This window comes from Pseudorasbora parva, chromosome 3, assembly GCF_024679245.1.
Source record: "Pseudorasbora parva isolate DD20220531a chromosome 3, ASM2467924v1, whole genome shotgun sequence".
NCBI lineage: Eukaryota > Metazoa > Chordata > Actinopteri > Cypriniformes > Gobionidae > Pseudorasbora > Pseudorasbora parva.
Genome location: NC_090174.1, coordinates 50972457 through 50991957, shown reverse-complemented (window position 1 = coordinate 50991957; position 19501 = coordinate 50972457). Strand labels below are relative to the sequence as shown.

General features: G+C 37.7%; 1 protein-coding gene across 1 annotated transcript in view; it reads left to right on the top strand.

The window, feature by feature from the left end:
* htr7c (5-hydroxytryptamine (serotonin) receptor 7c) overlaps positions 1 to 17048 on the top strand; it is a 59761-nt gene extending 42713 nt beyond the window's left edge. Inside the window, exon 2 of the mRNA XM_067439388.1 lies at positions 15935 to 17048. Within this exon, the coding sequence (XP_067295489.1) occupies positions 15935 to 16682 (748 nt within the window). The 3' untranslated portion in view covers positions 16683 to 17048. The remainder of the gene's footprint in view (positions 1 to 15934) is intronic.
* Positions 17049 to 19501: the final 2453 nt, after the last annotated feature.

Here is a 19501-nt window from a genome sequence, read left to right as displayed (position 1 = left end):
CAGTTTTATCAATCATGTAGCTCCAACAGCAAAGCATTGCGCTAGCAATAACATGGGTTTGATTCCTAGAGACCGCATGAATGCAATATAAGTTCCCTTGGATAAGCATCTGCCAATTACATCTAATATTTCAGCTTCTCTCAAAATAAAAAAATATTTTTTATGTACTTCTCAGAAATATACTTAAAATTACAATTACGACCGGATAAGGGTTACATAGATTAGGAAAAGAGGAAATAAACATATATTAGGAGTATAATATCTTACTAGTCTGACACATTTTGTGAGTTGACGCTTGAATCAGACAGTGAGGAGATTTAGATGCTCCATACGGTGTGGAAATGAACGGGTCTTTATCATCGCTGAAGTGAGCCACAATTCCATCGCAAATAAACAAACAAGCGAACATGACACACGAGCATAGTCAAGCAAAAGCCAGCATATGTTAGTTCTCAGCTAATGTCCGGTGTGTGTCGTGTTTTGAATAATGATGTGCACTGAGCGCTCTCTTCTCACCATCATTACACTCTCAGAAAAAAAGGTACCGTGCTGTCACTGGGGCAGTACCCTAAGGTACAAAAGTGAAAAGGTACATATTAGTACTTTAAGAGTAGCATATTTGTACCTTATCGGTTTTGTACCTTAGGCTACTGCCCCAGTGACAGCACTGTACCCTTTTTTCTGACAGTGTATTAAAGATGCCCCTTATCTGCTGATTGGCAACTTGTTATTGGACTCGGCCTGAGTCCGTTTTGTAAAACCATTTTGAAATAACACTTACCCCACCTTTAACTCTTTCCACACAATTTATACAATTTTCCGCTATTGACAGAGTTTTCCCACAATCCATGTTTTCACTCTTATACGGTAGGGGGTGCTATTACGCATCTTCTGAAATAGTCCAGAATCTCCAGATCAAAACAACAAGCGAAGCAGCAAAAACAAGCAATAGAATTGTAAAATAAGTAACATAATAAATAAATATTAAACTGTATATAAATCAAACTCTGTCTATGTTTTGATCATTGTTCTGAATCCAATCTGGTTTTCATACAACAAAATATTCTGGGCCAATGAATTTTTACGAAAATTATTAAAAATGCATGGGCCGGCTGGCAAATTAAAAAAATGCTGGCAGGAAAAGAGTTAAAATATTAAAGTACAAAATTAATATCTAAATAGGAATGTAGTAGTATACTTAGTATAAGTGCAAAAATAAATAGTAAATAAGTCGGAATGCGCACAGGCTAATACGAGCTACAAGCAAAACAAGTGAACATTTTAAAGTCTGGTCGAATTTGAGGTTTTTAAAAAAATCTCGAAACCCTCGTCTAGCAATACTAATGCTCCAAATAGTAATTAGACGTCTAAAAATATCTTTATTTGTATGTTTTCTGAGAGGTTTTTTCTCTGCTCGCTTCTCGATGACTGGTGCTTCCCCTCAGCGCAAGTTTGGTTTTGTTGTAAAGCGCAGCATTCCAACTGTGAATATTCATAGCAAGTTCTCAATGGCATGAGTCTGAACCAATGAAATGTGATCTTCAAACACATGCTGATGTTAATATAACGATCTTACTTGCGCTCACACATCCGAAGCGTGCACACAAAGATGCCTCTCAGACAGTACACAATATACACATTTACACAGTTACAATATTTCAAAATATCTATTATCTGTTATGCCTTAATGAACATTTTGCTAGCTGTTTGGTAAAAACATCTGATGTGTAACATAATATTAGAAACGTTTATTACAATAGGCCTTTACATATAGGCTGTCTGTCTCATTAATGTAAAATAAACTGTATGTAAGAAATGTATTTATCATAAAATGGCCCTGATATGTCACTACACATTAAGAAATCATGTTCATTTCAAATGCTTATATCACTGACAACAGTAGTCCGGCCAGGATATTGTCATTTAAACGTTGCTGTTGCAGCCCTTATGTTGATGTTGACATGCTGTGTTTGGGCCTGAAGCTCCGCCCTCCACCTATCGACCAATCACAAAGTCAGTAGTGTTTCGGTATCGGTTGCCAGATCTGCTCTAGTTACCAAAGCTGCAGATACAAACGTTCCTGCTGGATCCTGCAGCCTATCTGGCAACCTCAGGTCAGGGAGAGGGGCTAGTGATTGCAGTACCAGTTTTGGCCACAATCTTACAAACAGTTCCTTTAATCGAACAATTGTGGTTGATGTTATTGCCACGGTTTTAAAGGTAGGCCTATGGTTGGTTGCTATAGGTGATTTTGTTTTGGAACCTTCTGAAATCTTTGACTGACTTCAAAACAGAAAAATGTACTTTGCTGACTCCAAATGAACAAACCATACATCATTATGAAGATGTTTTAATAGAGAATGTGAAATTAACAATAATTTGTTTTTGAAAATGCGCTCATTGTGACTCATTTTGCCAGGCCATAAATCAGTTGATGTATCAATAAGTTGATTCCTTGACTTTTTCCTGCCAATATTTTGACTTATTTAAACAACTTTGCGACGGGGCCCCCTGGTGGTTTACACAGAGAAAATCCATTCAAAGGAATTCCAACAGTATTACACAACTGATAAAATGTATACTTTAAAAGCACTGCATAAATGTATGCTCAAAATCATAAGTGTAATTAAACAACTAGAAGCTCATTTACCTTGGTAAGTAGTCTAACCTTTATAATGACCAACTTTAAAGTTCAAATACACGATTTTGTGTGAAACTAATGTTACAAAAAACAAAATCGAGCTTACAAAAATCATCGACTGAGACAGGTTGAAACCATTCTCTGTAATTGACAGCAGGCAGCTGTTGTCAATACGGTTGAACTTGTATTGAACCTGGATCATTCCATTAAAAACAGGCTTGTCGTTTTAGCCAACTCTGCTAAGAGCTGTTTTATAGAAAGGCTGAGTTTGAAATTGCGCTCTTCTCCAAATAATAGCATGCATCCAATGGACGTGAAGTCTCCGATACATCCCATTGCTCAGTTTCATTCCACTCAGTTACTCTCTTTAAAATGTCAGGCTTTGTGAAAAAGGTCAATCTGTTTATGAGTTCAAACCTGGGTCATTGCCACTAAAAGGCTTAAAAGTCACTTTACACAGTTGCCATACGACTGCATCCATTTTACTGTTGATGAATGTTCTGTGAGAAACAAAGTCAATGGCAGGTCCATCACTAGTGCTTAGGCCTCATCCAAAAAAAATGCTTTTAAGCTCAAGGTTATGTACATTTGCAGAGAGATACAAATATGAAGTCAGATAAAGGTGTGTAGTTGAATCTGGCAGTATTTGCCAACTGTGTCCACTACAAAAATAAGGAAAGCTGGTAAGAAAAATCAGAGATCTCGTCCGAGCTGTTTCTCCAGACAGCAATTGGATTCAAATGAAGCAAATCTTGTTTTAATCATGTTAAATCATACAAACAAGACTTTACACATCGCAATAATGCCATTGTGCTGCGATCAGAAATTATTTGAAATCCAAACCTTTTGTAATTCATTATTATAAATGATATATTTTTCTTAGTTTACTGACCCTATATAAAACATTTGGGGTCAGTATTTTTGTATTATGATGATACAAAAACATTAACTAAAGGGGAGATGTTAGTCTCACATGGAAAGAATCTTCCTGTGTTCATATAAATATTGTCTGTCTTAGTTATAATCTGAAAATAGCCACCGGTTTTGTCCCTGACCTAAAAAAAAATGCTAGCTGTAGCCTGGACAGAGACCAAACATACCACTAAAGCTCCTTGGATTTGGGAATAAATTATTGAAAAATACACTGAAAGAGAACAAGGAACAAAGATGGGATAAACCAAAAGAATACAAATGTCATTCAATATTTTAGTAATGTTGTACAGTGAGATGATGAATCGGGAGAGCGTCTCTTAAGGAAAACATCGCTGCAGCTTTTTTTTTTTAATCTCCAACACTAAAATGCTGCTGCGGTCCATTTTCCATCAAGCCTCTGCAATTCTTGGCTTTTAGGCTCATTTAAGATGCCAAACAACTCGTCTTGAATGTAGACGAGAGTAGGCGGATAAGGCAGTGAAAAGGGTGCTGTCAAGTCGGACAATTCTCACTTTTTTGTAGTGGAATAGATACGTAGATACGTAAGCAAAAGCAGATTTTTTTTTTTTTTTTGCTGATGAAGTGAATGCTTTTATCCATTTTTGTGATAAGTTTTGTTACAGTATACTGTATGAATTACAAAAGTCTGAGTGAATTACATAAGTGTGCTCACTGTATATTTGACACAAAATGCATCATGCACAGAAAGCATGTTACAACAAACTTAAATCCGATGGCCCAGAAAGGCCTTCATTGACACCAATGTCATTTCCTCTCTCATGACCCATAAAAGGCACTAAAGACGTTGTTACAAAGCCCATCTCACTACAGTGGCTTTACAATCATTTTATGAAGCGACGAGAATAGTTTTAGATAAAAATAAATAAAAATAAATAAAAACTTATATAGTGATCCGATTCGAGCTTTACGAATCAGTGTATCGAATCGAAATCACGTGATTTTTAGCAGTCCGGCGGTTTGACACGCGGTCAGAATCATGAATCGATACGCTGATTCATAGCGCTCCAAGTCTCCAGGAAGAAGTGTTTTGAAATCGGCCATCACTATATAAGTTATTATTTATTTTTTTACTTTTTTTTTGCGCACAAAAGCTTTAAGTCGTCTTTAGTGCCTTTATGGGTCTTGAGAGAGGAAATGACATTGGTGTCAATGAAGGCCTTTCTGAGCCATCGGATTTCAACAAAAATATCTTCATTTGTGTTCCGAAGATGAACGGAGGTCTTGCGGGTATGGAACGGCATGAGGGTTAGTAATTAATGACAGAATTTTCATTTTTGGGTGAACTAACCCTTTAACCGATAATCACATTTGATTATTCACAAATTCACCAAAAGTGCCATAAAAGTGGCCTTTATGACTAGAGAAAGAGAATGTCAGAAATGATCAACATGGAGGTTAAAGCTGTAGGTAGGAGTGGAATGATAAAGAGAAAGATGGTGCAGACATTGGTGTTTTGATGGAGAGTTTGTGTAAAGATGGAGCTTGAGCTGGAGGAGGAAGATGAAGGAGCAGTGACCACTCTAAATGCCTTTGCTTGATTGTTTTTTGTCCTCTATATGTCACTCTTCATCAGTTCATTCAGAGATGGACCTGTGTGCATTTCTTTTTCATAGCTCATCCTCAATTTACCCGGTCTCTGCAGCACTTTAGCCTGGACTTCATTCTTTCTCTCTCCAAGCAAGACTACAATAAACTAGAATTGATGGCAGGGCCATTTCTAGCCATTTTGATGCTCTAGGTAAAATACTTATTGGTGCCCCCAGTCAAATTTTAAAAAGCAACATTGATATTACTGTTAATAATTAATAAATACATACATACATTCCAAACTATATTTGTATATATTTGTTAATAAGTATTGAAATAATGCCAGTAAGCCAGTAGCCATATGCCTGTATAGCCTATATATATATATATATATATATATATATATATATATATATATATATATATATATATATATATATATATATATATATATATATATATATATATATATTAAGAAATTGTTCTCAGACATAACTACATAATTATGTGTTATTATTGCTATATAATTATTATTATATATAACATTTCACATGAAAGTAATAGGAATAAATACTAATTATGTGTGGTTTTTGTTAGTCATTGATGCTTGAACCTCCCCTTTAAATAACACGACTTGCATTAGGAGGCACTATTAGAACTGAATGAATCGATTCAGCATTTAACACCATCTGTAAAGATGCATTTAATTCGACAAAGTGATTTAATAAAGGATGTATTAATGTTGTTGTGAATTAGCACTTTTTATCATACTATTTTTTAAATATGCTGCTAAAGTTTTATATAGGACAATTACAAAACACTCTGATTCTTTTAGCAATGCATTGGCGCAAAAGCATTTTGAAGGTGCAAGTAAGAGAAGAAAGCTTTATAGAGTCAAAATATAACACACTCACTTCATCATGAAGTGCTGAACACATATGTCTAACATTTTGAATTTTTTATTTTTTACATTTGACCATGTTTAACGCGTGCTAAAAATAAAATTTAACAGTGTAAATCAGTCAGAAAGCATGAAATATAGCATTAGACCCCCTTTAATAACCTGCTGCTGCCAAGCACAATCAAATTTTCTCACAACTCTTTATGTTAATTTAAGAAGTTAACTCATTTAAAGGATTAGTTCACCCAAAAATGGAAATTCTCTCATTAATTACTTACCCTCATGTCCTTTGACATCCGTAAGACCTCTGTTCATCTTCAGAACACAAATGAGGATATTTTTGTTGAAATCCGATGGCTCAGAAAGGCCTTCATTGAAACCAATGTCATTTCCTCTCTCATGACCCATAAAAGGCACTAAAGACGTCATTATAAAGCCCATCTCACTACAGTGGCTCTACAATCATTTTATGAAGTGACAAGAATAGATTTTGTGCGCTAAAAACAACAACATCCAAATAACAACTTATATAGGGATAGGCCGATTAAAAAAAAAAAAGCTTCAAACCATTATGAATCAGTGTATCAATTCAGTGGCAAAGTCATGTGATTTCAGCAGTTTGGCCGTTTGACACGCGATCCGAATCATAAATTGATATGCTGATTCATAACCGTTCAAAACTTTCTTTTGAAATCAGCCCATCACTATATAATTTGTTATTTAGTTTTGTTTTGCGCACTAAAACTATTCTCGTCGCTTCATAAAATGATTGTAGAGCCACTGTAGTGAGATGGGCTTTGTAACGACGTCTTTAGCGCCTTTTATGGGTCTTGAGAGAGGAAATGACATTGGTGTCAATGAAGGCCTTTTCTGAGCCATCGGATTTCAACAAAAATATCTTAATTTGTGTCTGAAGATGAACGGAGGTCTTACGGGTGTCGAACGACATGAGGGTAAGTAATTAATGACAGAATTTTCATTTTTGGGTGAACTAACCCTTTAAGACTGCTCTTATAAGAATGCCCAACAAAACATTTTGGCATTATTCTGTGTTATTGTTCATTCAACTAGATTCTGGCGCTGTCTGTGCGCACGATACTGCCATGCATCTTTCTGTGCATTGTGTGTGTCACATAGACTAGACATTTACAGACAGCGTGTTCTTGCATTTGAATGGTTTAAAAGAATTTGCATGAATAAGAGCGTGATCATATAATCTAATGCTAGCCCAAGGATTACAGAAAAAATGGATGCTGCATTAATTGTGTTAAGGCGCGACACGGCAGGTGAAAACATTGTTTTTTCATGCAGTGGTCAATTTTGAGATTTTGGGCCAGTTTGCTCCCTTAACATGTAAGCTTTCATGTCAAAATAAAAAATATGTCAACATTACACATTAGTATAGTTATTTCATTATGTTTTGTCAACTTGCGCCTTAAGATTTTTACCTGAAATCATCAAAAGTTAGCATTCTAACGCGGGCTCCCATGCAGTCAACATTCACAGAAACATGTCATGCCTGGTATCATTATAAAGTATACTTTGGCCGTCTGCGTTTGTGCACTGTCCGCATGATGTCATTTTTGTCATGCAGAGGGCTCGCGGCTGGCCGCACACGGACAACAGTCCGCATGCAACAGTGCATGCACCGGCAGTACATGTCTGGTAGAGCATTTTTTATTTTTTTTACTGCGCATGTGTCAAATGCAATCATCCGCACGCATCCGTGGTGTAATATACTGTGAAAGACGCGTGGACAGGGCTGCACACGTGGCGCATCCGGGGGTGGAAAGTGAAGTATACCCTCGGCTTAAAGCCAAGCAGCAACTTCCCCCAGTTTCTGTTGAAGCCAATACAGAAGTGACTGAAACTGCAATTCCTCGACTGGCCACTAGGGACAGGGTCCAGAAGGGAGCAGAATCTCATTGAGCCCCATGTTAAAATTCCCAACTTTACAGCAGAAAAAAACATTTATAGCCTGGTACAAATTGTTGTTTTGATAACAATTTTATATATATATATATCTAAAAGCACTACTTGACTTTAATTTTTTTTTTCCACTGTTGCTCATCCCAGACACTAAAACATGAATGCAACTTTTAAAAAATAAGCCATAATACTTGGAAAACATTCAAATAGAGATCAATTCTCATCCACTCTTCTGCAACATATTGGAAGTAAAACATCCTCTCCATTAACCCTGCCTTAATGTACATCACATATCACAGAATGGGTCCCACAAGACAAACAAAACCATGAGAGTAATAGAGCTAATGAAAGATAGAGCCAGGAGCTCACTCCTTACTCATAAACATCTGAAATATACAATGCTGACCCATCATGAGAAACCAACATCCATCAAAGCTAATTTTAGTGTACTTTCACTCAAGTGGCTCCCATGGTTATTATATCAAACTGACATTTAGATGCTTTGGAAAAGCCATGGATGCAATGAAAGCAGAAAAAGTTTTGATGCTAAGTGAAAGAGTTCATTTTCTCTTTTTCATGAACCCTCAAGCCTAAGAATGATAACAACATGAAGTCCAATATTTGAGAATATGCCATACATAAGTCAAGAAATCAATGGTTCTGTTGACAAATTATAGTCACATGCAATCGGTATGATTAGTGTACCCTGAACTAACTTGCATTTACACCTTCAATTGAACTCATAAGGTCTCATTAGACCTTTTTGTTTTTCATTTTGAAGTGGAAAATTGTACTTGTTGTTCAAAGGATTACATGGAAAGGTCAGACTGCATTTTCCATATGACCTAGAATTATGATTAAAATTATTTTAGCCTTGGAACCTTCTGTGCCTTCAGTGTTATTACATAAATAATGGCCATGTTATTTACATGACCCGCAGACCTCTACGTTGCCCTGGGAGTCATAAACCAATGGGTATTTGACTGCTAAGCAGCTTACAGGGACGTTAGAATCGTTTATTTTATGCAGCTGATGATGTCTGACCCAGAGATGGTGCCATGGAGATTTAGATCTGTATGGTTGAGTTGTCACTACATATAGAATATAGCGCTTCAGGAATTTTATTTCAGTGTTATACATGAACTTAACAACATCTTTATGCAACTGGTCCTGCATGACCCGCTTCAAGCGGGATTCAAACCTTTGTCTCAGGCAGGGGAGACGGGCACGCTAATAAAGACATTAAAGGATTAGTTCACTTAAAGATGAAAATTAAGTTTTTGGAGGGAAACATTTCAGGATTCTTCTCTCCATCATAGCATCAGTTACCAGCATGCCTCTTGATGCCAAGGGAGTGAGGTTTGCTCGCACAGCTCTTAGCCTGACTCTGTTACACTAACCCCCCAAAACTCACTAACATCTGGGTCATGGCACCAAATATAACCAGTCCTACTCAACCCAATTTGAGCAGGATTCCAACCCCAGTCTCTGGCATGGGACGTGGGCGCTAACAAGGATATTAAAGGACGATGGTGAATAATAGGACCAGTAAAAATAAAGTATTCCATAGAGCTGTGTAATACATTAAAACATTCCGTCACTGGAAGTGATAATGTTGATTCAGAAATCACTCTAATGGATTCAGTGAGTTGATTAATCGAAGGACTTGTCCGATTGATTCAAGTGCTTTGTCAGCTTTGCTATGATTTTTTTTTTAAAAAGAACTGTCATTTTTAGTGTATCAGACTACATTAAATCTGCAGTAGAGATCTTTAAGAGAATGTTGACTTGGCCCAAAAATTTAAACAAGCACAACTCACAAGTCACACCCCCTTGCTCTCTGCTGCGCTCTCACTCCACAGCTCCTCCACCATCACAATGGAGCCTGCCGTGAACGACCAGGCTAGAAAACAAGCAGGGCCACCAATGAGGCCGATAAACAGTTATAGCACATTCACTGGTACGGACCAAGCATCAACAATATGATTTACATTGACTATGGCCTGCCCATACTTTGACTACAACTTAGTCCTCAAAACATTATGTATTTTGCAATACATGTATGTAACTATGACGTTGCACTATTTATATTTATGCATTTGGCAGACGCTTTTATCCAAAGCGACTTACATTGTATTTTTAAGGTACACATGTTTACGTTTTTGTCAGTACTTGCTTTCCCTGGGAATCGAACCCATGACCTGGCGTTGCTAGCACCACGCTCTACTGGTTGAGCTACAGGAAAGCTCTATAAGTAATAATATTTCTATAAGTAAGAAATAGCTAGTAAGATAATATAACGGTAACTAAAGTTACAGTATGCAAGTAATTATTCTATCAATATGTAATGCTAAATAAGGTTTGCTTGTACATTATTTCAGCAACATGACAAGCCAGTGAATTAGTAGGTTTCAAAAGTTGCTTTGCACTGTGCGTGAAATTTTATCTGTATGTTATGCGGCTAGAGTTTTGACACTGAGTCAATGGGCTCCGACAAGGAATTCACACCTACAGCGACTTCGAGGAGCTAAGCAGGGATACTTACTTGTCAAGCAGAACATTTTATTCTGTCTTTATTTTATGAGCAGGAGCCACTCGAGGAATTGGCAGTTTTGATTGTTTGTCCACCATAACAAAGCTGCGGCACACTGGTAATCTTGAATTTGAACCATAAACTGTAAAAAAAAAAAAATTTTATGAGCCTAATTTCGACATGAATATAAGTGTCAGTCATCACATTTTTCGAGTGAATCCCGCATGTATATGCAGATGGGTCAATGTATTGAAGTGTTTAGTGGTAATATACTTTAAAGCTGTCATTCAATAAACGCAATCTCACGAAGTTCCGCTATATTAATCAGTGAAGCTGGTATACAATGAAGATCCTAGACAAGCAGTTATAGGCAGCTTTTCTCTCTAAAAGCAGAAGCAGCAGCAGGTGGCAGTGGTTTGAATAAGAAAATTACACGCTATTATCAAGTCCGGAACAGCGATGTCCATAGGGTCCGTGGACCTGCCTCCCCCTACCCCTCTCTGGCGCCGGGCCAGTGTTTTTGCTGCATTCATGCTGTAAACCAATGCTAACTCTCTTTTGGCCTCTCAATGGGGCGTAACCTTGCTCATTTGCTGACGGTGACGTCACATGCATTCCCTCTATAGGACTACTGGGAGGAGCCAGAGGATCTTGACTTTTTCACAGATTATCTGTCTCATATTCTACTGTCAGGACATAATGACAGGTTTAACAAATATGTAAAAAAATGTTTTTACAAGTTACATACTGCAGCTTTTACTACACTACAATGCTTAATTTATTTTTACTTGATTTACTAAAAAGATTTGGTTCATTAATCATTTGAGTCATTTGTTCGTGAATTAGACTACAGGAACAAATTACTCATAAATTACTCATTTAAATCGGTTCTTTCGGATCGTTTCTCATTTAATGTTGACTGCAAACAAACTCTAAAATAGCACTTCTTTTACCGTGGGGATTCAGCAGCGGTGGTGTAGCAGCAGCGGTGGTGTAGATTCAGAAAAGGGGTGCAGGACACACTGCAATGGAGTGGACCTCATGGACCTCTGACATGGACCTCTGGATTTTATTGTCAGCATCAAATGGAAGAAGTCTTTTTCTTCCACTGGGACGTTTATTCAAGAGAAATGGTTTCTCGGACAAGAAATAATGTAGGGCTGGACTTGATTTTGTCTATCATTAATTGATTGGATGGTTGTGGTGTGCTGTTGGTGTGATATCATGTGAGTGACAGGATGTCCCGCCCTTGAGCTAGAGAAAAGAAGAGAAGGGAAGGGAAGGGAAGGGAAGGGAAGGGAAGGGAAGGGAAGGGAAGGGAAGGGAAGGGAAGGGAAGGGAAGGGAAGGGAAGGGAAGGGAAGAGAAGAGAAGAGAAGAGAAGAGAAGAGAAGAGAAGAGAAGAGAAGAGAAGAGAAGAGAAGAGAAGAGAAGAGAAGAGAAGAGAGGAGAGGAGAGGAGAGGAGAGGAGAGGAGAGGAGAGGAGAAGAGAAGAGAAGAGAAGAGAAGAGAAGAGAAGAGAAGAGAAGAAAGAGAAGTCACTGCAAGAGGGAGGGGAAGTTAATATCATTCATACCTGGTCCTATACTAACTGTGCAGAGCCATTCTAAACTCATTGGCTTTGTTGTGATTCATGAGATCAGTATGACCCCAGCAAGAGTGGAAACTGCACAGAGATTTAATTTAGATCTTTATGTAAAGCGCATTCTTACTTAAGTGTCTCCTGGGGGCAGGGGTCATGGCAATGAGAATCCTTCATCAAAGCTTCAAGTGCTGTAATCTGCTCTTTAACTTGCGATTTAGCCACAATGGCACCATCACGGTCAATTTCCTTAGCAGCAGAAGTGGCAATAATATACTTAATCTTTTTTTTCCATGCATTTTCCTGAAATTCTATGCTCCTTCTCAACTCAACTCGAGTGGGTGCTGATTGGTCCAGACAAGAGCTGCTCAGACAAATGCAATTTGCACCACCATGCGTTCGACGCGCTGTAGTATGCCCCTGATGTGAACTACATTTTTTTTAGAATGCTGGATGTCTCGCTTCTCATTCACCTCTCAATCATCTTGTAAAGTACCACATATTGAGCAGAATTCTAGGAAACGAGCTTGAGGCAAGTTAATTTGTCTGAAGTACACAATGATTTTGGATCACTTTGGATTTTTTGATTTATAGTTCATCCAAACATGAAAGTTGTCATTTGCGTACCCCCATGCCATTCTAAACCTGCATAGCTTTTATTTCTTCTGGGAAACACAAAAAGAGAACATGAAAATGAACAACGACTAATGCACTTTTTTCCAATTCTTTTGCAGTCATATGAAATTTAAGTAGTTAGTCACTGAAAATCTTTCCCTCTGATTATCAAATCTCATTAGTACGATCTGAATATGTACATAATATTCAAATGTAGTGCATCACAATCACTTGCAAGACACAGATGAATGAATGTAATTTGGCATTATTGACGTCAAACATGGTGTGGCATCTGGATGTGGCATTTTGAATATACATGCAAATGTGAATGAGGTTTGAGAGCTGTGAAGGAAAAGATTATCGTTGAGAATTGGACTATAGCTCATAATAGCTCTAATATACATCTTTTTGAGTTTCATGGAAAAATGTTTTTTTGTGTGTGTGTGTGTGTGTGTGTTTGTGTGAGAGTAAATCATGGCCTTTATTTTGCAGTTTCATTTGCCAAAACTAGTATGCAGAAATCAAGTGGTGGGCTGCCAGGGCCATCAGAGCCTTCTCTGCTGGCCCTCTCAAAATATTTTTTTTTTCTCTTTTCATAATTAAATAAATTAAATGTGTGTCTGAATGTGTCTAAATGCAATTACTGTCTATTTCCGTCCATTACAATTATATTTCCAGAAAGAATGTGGTTATTTGTTTGTGAGGCTGAGCTGTATTTTCCATATGTCCTCATCTAAACGCATCACAGCTCCGTGGACCAGCACTTGTAGTATAGCTAGCCTTCTGTTGAAGCTTGTATTTTCAATTGGATCATAACTTTGACTGACGTGGGTCATCAGCCAATCAAATTTTGATGTTTAGTGATAGAACTCCCCAGAGGCCCAGCCATTTGAACTTTTCGCGGGTTGTGAGTGATCTATGTGAAATTAGCTATGGCCGCTCTGGATGATGAGCTGCGTTCTAATGAGCTTTGTGTGCATCCTGTTAATGTTAAGACAAGAACGACAGCAGACTAGCTGTGTTTTTTTCTGTTTCTTGTGATGTTCTAGGTTCGTGTTTTAGTTTGTTTAAGAGTATTTGTGCCAGTGAGTTGATTTCACCAGTTGCCTAAACGGTGACACGTGAGTGCAGTGGTATAAATAAATAGTTAAAGGTGTTAATAAATAGTTGTCTGAGGTCAACTAATGACATTTGTGTGGTTTTACATTCAAAAACATAATGCTGCCTTCACGTGCTCTCTGAATTATTGTAAATACGAGTTTCCTAGGTAAAAATTGCACGTGAACGCCCTCTCATTTCAAAATTTGAATGCGATGAGCTCGTAATTACGACTTCAGAAGTGGGAATTATCAAATATCCGATACCACGTGAAGGCGGCATAACCAATAAATAATAGGCTATTTTCTACACTGCTTTTGAGGCTCTTGTCTGAACGCTGGGTTTTGATTGGCATGACACAGTGAAGACTTAGAAGTAAATGCCCACGGCTAGGATTGGATAAGATTTGCATATTTAATGAGCTTCAGCTCCCCTGTCAGTTCCGTTCACATGAGGGAGGGATTGTTTTGAAAGCCGCCACCGGAATGATTCTTTCGATCACAGGGCTCATAAACGCTTTTATCAAACAAACACGATTTATTCCTCAATCACCCGTGATTGATTGGAATATTATTTTTGCATTACATTGCCCGCCCAATCGATGGATATAAGCACGAACCACGCATGCCCATCAAATGTCAAGTCAAGAGAGAGTGAGTGAACAGCACAGATCAACTTTGCGAACCCTGGCCCATACATGTCCACATTGAGTCCAGCGGTATGTTCCAAACCAACGGTATGTTCTGTTAGGCATGTACACATAATTAAAACGATCTATAACAATGCAATACTATCACCTATAAAAGCATGTTTTACTCACATAAGTGTGTTGCACCATTCCTATCCGATCCAATTTAGAAGACACAGCGTTGTATTTAATCTCAATATGTCTGCAAATTCAGCACCCGAGAATAGTTTACAAATGATTCCGCACTAAAATGAAGCAAACACACATATGTCTTCCCCATGTGAGCTGGAACTTCATTCAAAACAAATCATATTCCTAATATTAGGATCCGAAGTAAGCTTATGCAGCGACTGTGTTCTTTCACAACCAGGAATAGCGTTATATCTTGCTATCTTCTTCGGCATGTTTATTGCTGCTGGCTAGCACGATCCAAACAGCTCTATGAGTCATTGGGCGGGGCTACTAAATTAGATGTAGAGGAGGTTTCATCACGCAATGACGCCAAGATGCGCACACGATAGATTTCTAGGCCTGGTGTCTATAAAAGCTTTTCTTTGACTAACAAGAAACTTTTCAGCTCTGAAACTTACAGGATATTCTTATATAACCATGACCTTTTATATATCAAAAGCTCAAGGGAAAGTTGATTTCTCAATTCATCACCCTTTAAATTGCGTTTGTGTCTCACGTGTCCTTTTATGTTGCTTGCCTCCTTTCCAACGAGCACTTTGAAAGTGATAGTAACAGTAGTGCATACAGTGCATGATTGTATTTTGTATGTATCAGTGTTTGTGGTGGCAGCGTATTTAAAGTCGGCATGAACATTTTATTTGTCTTTTCTTTCCTATTGTCCTGAAAGTCCTGAAAAGTGAAGCATTTTGATCGCCCCATAGTGGCTGGCTGCAGTATAGGTCTTAATAATCGAATGGGACACGAGTCACCTAAAAAAATCTAATTACATATCAAATATTTTTTCCCAAAGATGGTTTATGTGATGTGTTCTCATCACACATTTATGTTCAAGTGTTCATTTCCCCAGTAAGTTTGGCTGTAGTTAGTTATTTGATGCTATAAAAAACAGGGTGTAACAGCATGATTGACAGCTACGCTTGCAATTGATTGTGTAGGAGCAGGAGTTTGGGCAGGGCCTTGATGACGCAGCCCCACCTTAGGATCAAAACTGCGCAGACTCTACTCCTAATGACATAATCGTCAATGACCGTTACAGGGATATTGGCCTTTTTTACAGTAGATGGAAGCGGAGACATGCTGTCCATCTTTTTTATAGTCTTTGATTGTAACGTATTTCCAAGTGAAATGGTTTTTCAAACAAGAAAAAATAAATAGGGTGGGACTTGATTTTGTCCATAGGGAATTGATTGGGTTGTTTGCTTGGTGTTTTCAATTTTGACTTTATAGTGACAATCTCATCATTATGTCTTATAACTGTATGTTTTTTTATCACAGGTATCTTGGCATCACCCGTCCTTTGACCTACCCTGCCCGTCAAAATGGGCAGCTGATGGCGAAGATGATTTTTGGTGTGTGGCTTGTGTCGGCCTCCATAACACTGCCGCCATTTTGCGGCTGGGCGAAGAACGTTAACACCGCTGGTGTTTGCCTAATCAGCCAGGACTTCGGCTATACCATCTACTCCACCGCCGTGGCCTTCTACATCCCCATGATCGTGATGCTCTTCATGTACTACAAGATCTTCAAGGCCGCCAGAAAAAGCGGCGCCAAACATCGTTTTACCGACTTCCCCCGTCGGGATCGCCTGGAGACCGTTGCCAGCGAAGCCCTGAGGATGCAAGGCCTTAAACCTCAACACACACCTGGCGTAGCTGAGGAGTGCGCTGCTTTTTCTCGTTTTCTCAGCCGTGAACGACAGAATATCTCAATTTTTAAGCGAGAGCAAAAGGCAGCTACGACATTGGGCGTGATAGTTGGAGTTTTTGGTACTTGTTGGCTGCCGTTTTTTATTCTATCTACAGCGAGACCCTTTATATGTGGGGTCAAGTGTAGTTGCATACCAATTTGGCTGGAGAGGACGCTGCTATGGTTTGGATATGCCAACTCACTAATGAACCCCTTCATTTACGCTTTCTTTAACCGGGACCTGCGCTCCACTTACAGGGATTTGCTCCGTTGCAGGTACCGGAATATAAACCGCAGACTGTCGGCCGTAGGTGTGCATGAAGCACTGAAGGTTTAAAGTATAGTGATAAAGGATGTAAAGGAAGTCTGGCCCAGTTTTGGTTTACACACAAAAGCCGAACAATGTGCATTGCTACATCCACTTACTGTTTTTTATAGTTAAAAAGTGAACAAAAAATCTGAATCCCAGCCTCATATTTCTTCAGAACACTCATATTGCAGTTCAATTAAGGCAAAGCTTTGGTTAGTAGTTTTTTTTCTCGAAACCCACCCCCATTATAAAACACTGATTCTTCAGACAAAACTATATTGAGTATTGAATATTGACAAAACACTACAAAACTGAGTAAATATGTCTAAAAAAGACTGATTTAGTTGAATTTATTAAAATCATAAATACCTATAAATATAAAATACATGTTTTTACTATTTCAAATAAACATAATTCTCTATTTAAAAAAAAATAATATATATATATATATATGTCACAGTTTCCACAAAAATATTAGGAAGTACAACTGTTTTCAACATTGATAATAATACGATTTTTTTTTGAGAAGCAAATCAGCATATTAAAATGATTTCTGAAGGATCACGTGACACTGAAGACTGGAGCAATATGCAGAAAATTCTACTTTGACACCACAAGAATAAAATTAAAAAAACTAAGTTGAATTAATATTTCAAAATATTACTGTTATTACAGTACTTTTTATTAAATAAATGCAGCCTTGGTGACCATAAAATACTTATGTTGACAACTTTGGAGCATTATAGTACATATTTTAACCTACATAAAGTATTGATTTATAGTCATAGGACAGTGAATTATAATATAATTATACTTTTAATTAAAATTACAACATGGGGAATTGGCTATTTTCTGAACAAGTTAAAATATGCTTCATGTTCTGGCTACAAGTCTCAAGAATCAGGGTATATATTTTTCCTTTTGAAATATGAAGTAAATTCAGGTCAAATGGGACACTTTCAATGGTAAAAGTTGCCCAAAATGACCTGAAAGTTTGCACTGAAATAGGAATATCTTCTATACATTAGCAACAGTACGTTTGCTATTTCTGACTATGAATTCTCAGCAATCAGCTGTTTTTTTGCTGTCATAAAGAAATGGGGTGTGATTATAGGGATGCTCTTGGCTGTTATCTTCTCAAAGCTGTTCATTTTCTCATCATCCCAATATATTCTGCAATGTGACACAAAAATGTAGCCTAAATCTTCACACTTGCTAGTTTGTTTTTAGCCAGTCGTTCGTTAAAGCTGCTGCTTCATTTATCTGCATTAAGCTGAAATCATATTGATTTTCCTCCACCTGTGAGTGTTCTGAAGACGTATGCGGCCACCTTAAAGCAGATGTTCTGTACATATCTGGCGACCGAGTCTTCAGAGGAGGAAAATAAGGGCTCGTGGGCAGTTGTCACTATGAGGCTTGACTGATATTGGAAATCCATCAGAATGTGTGTGTGCGTGAGCGTGAATCCCTGCCTAGAAACAACAAGAGACAGGACACTCACCTTGCTTTTCCGATGATTCATTCCATCTATTTTAAGAACTTTAAGAACATGGAATAGCCTCCTGTCTTTGATGGAACATCTGACTCCGCGAGCCTTTGTGAATATGCTGTGATCTGACATTGTCAGTTTTTTTACCCTTTTTTGACCTGATGTGGCCATTGAAAAAGACATTCAATGCCTTTAAGTGTCTCCTCAACCATGAATGACAAAACTCGTGGTAAGCAACATTAACTGAGGACGGAATTCCTGTTAAATCTCAAGCGTTAATGACTCTTAACAGATAAATTATTGACGGAACAACTTGATGTGTTTGTTTACTCACGGAGTGAAAAGTTTTTGATGTACAGTTCTATTTGTGTGTTGCCAAATCTTTGTGAGAAGCTTACAAAGTGTTTCTTGTCAGAATTTAACCCTGCACCAGAAACACTGAAATTGCCAGTGCATTTTTGTGTATTACCTTTTCCGACAAGGACTACACTAAGTGTTTTGCCAAGATTGTTGATGTAAAACAAAGCAAAGAGAGAATGAAGAAAGTTAAGAAATGAAATAAATAAGAAGAAAAAGAAAACAAGGTACTATTTTGACAGTTTTGACTTCTTTAGGGTTTTCTATGAGGAAATTATCATTCTGATCATCAATGTGTCTTTGCTTCATTCCACAGAATCATCTTACTGTTGCACGTGATTTGTGAAAAATACAAAAATGGCTAGACAGCTAATAACTGTTGTATACACTAATGTATAGATGCATTTGTTCAGAGGTGGACAGTAATGAAGTACATGTACTTGAGTACTGTACTTAAGTACAATTTTGAAATATCTGTACTTTTCTGGAGACCTTAGACTTTTACTTCACTACATTTGAAAGACAAATATTGTACTTTTTATCAAGGTCCTCGAAATCGAAAATCATTTCTATGTAGCCACTTTTTTTAACTCTTGGCACCCATGGCCAGCCTACTTAGAAAGTATGTTTCAATTTTCTGAAAAGATTAAATATTCATTTAGTTTGAAGTGTTTACTTTGTTTGCCTAAAACAAACCATATCACAGCCTTTAAAAGCTCAGTGTTCAAAATGTATCAACATTTTTGCCAACGAATAAAAATGAGATGAAAATGTTAGGGAGCGATGATTTAGGAAGAGATCCAGTCAGAACTGGTGTCGTGTGTGATATGTGCACATTTGATTTGTAACATACTGATCTACTCGACGGGATATAATTTGGCATACACTTTCTGCATGTGCATAAAACAAAATGTTAACGTCTGGGAGAGCGAGAAGAGCAGACATCTGGATAAGTCTGAAAAAGGGGGACGACATGAAAGAGAGCTCAATTCAACACAGT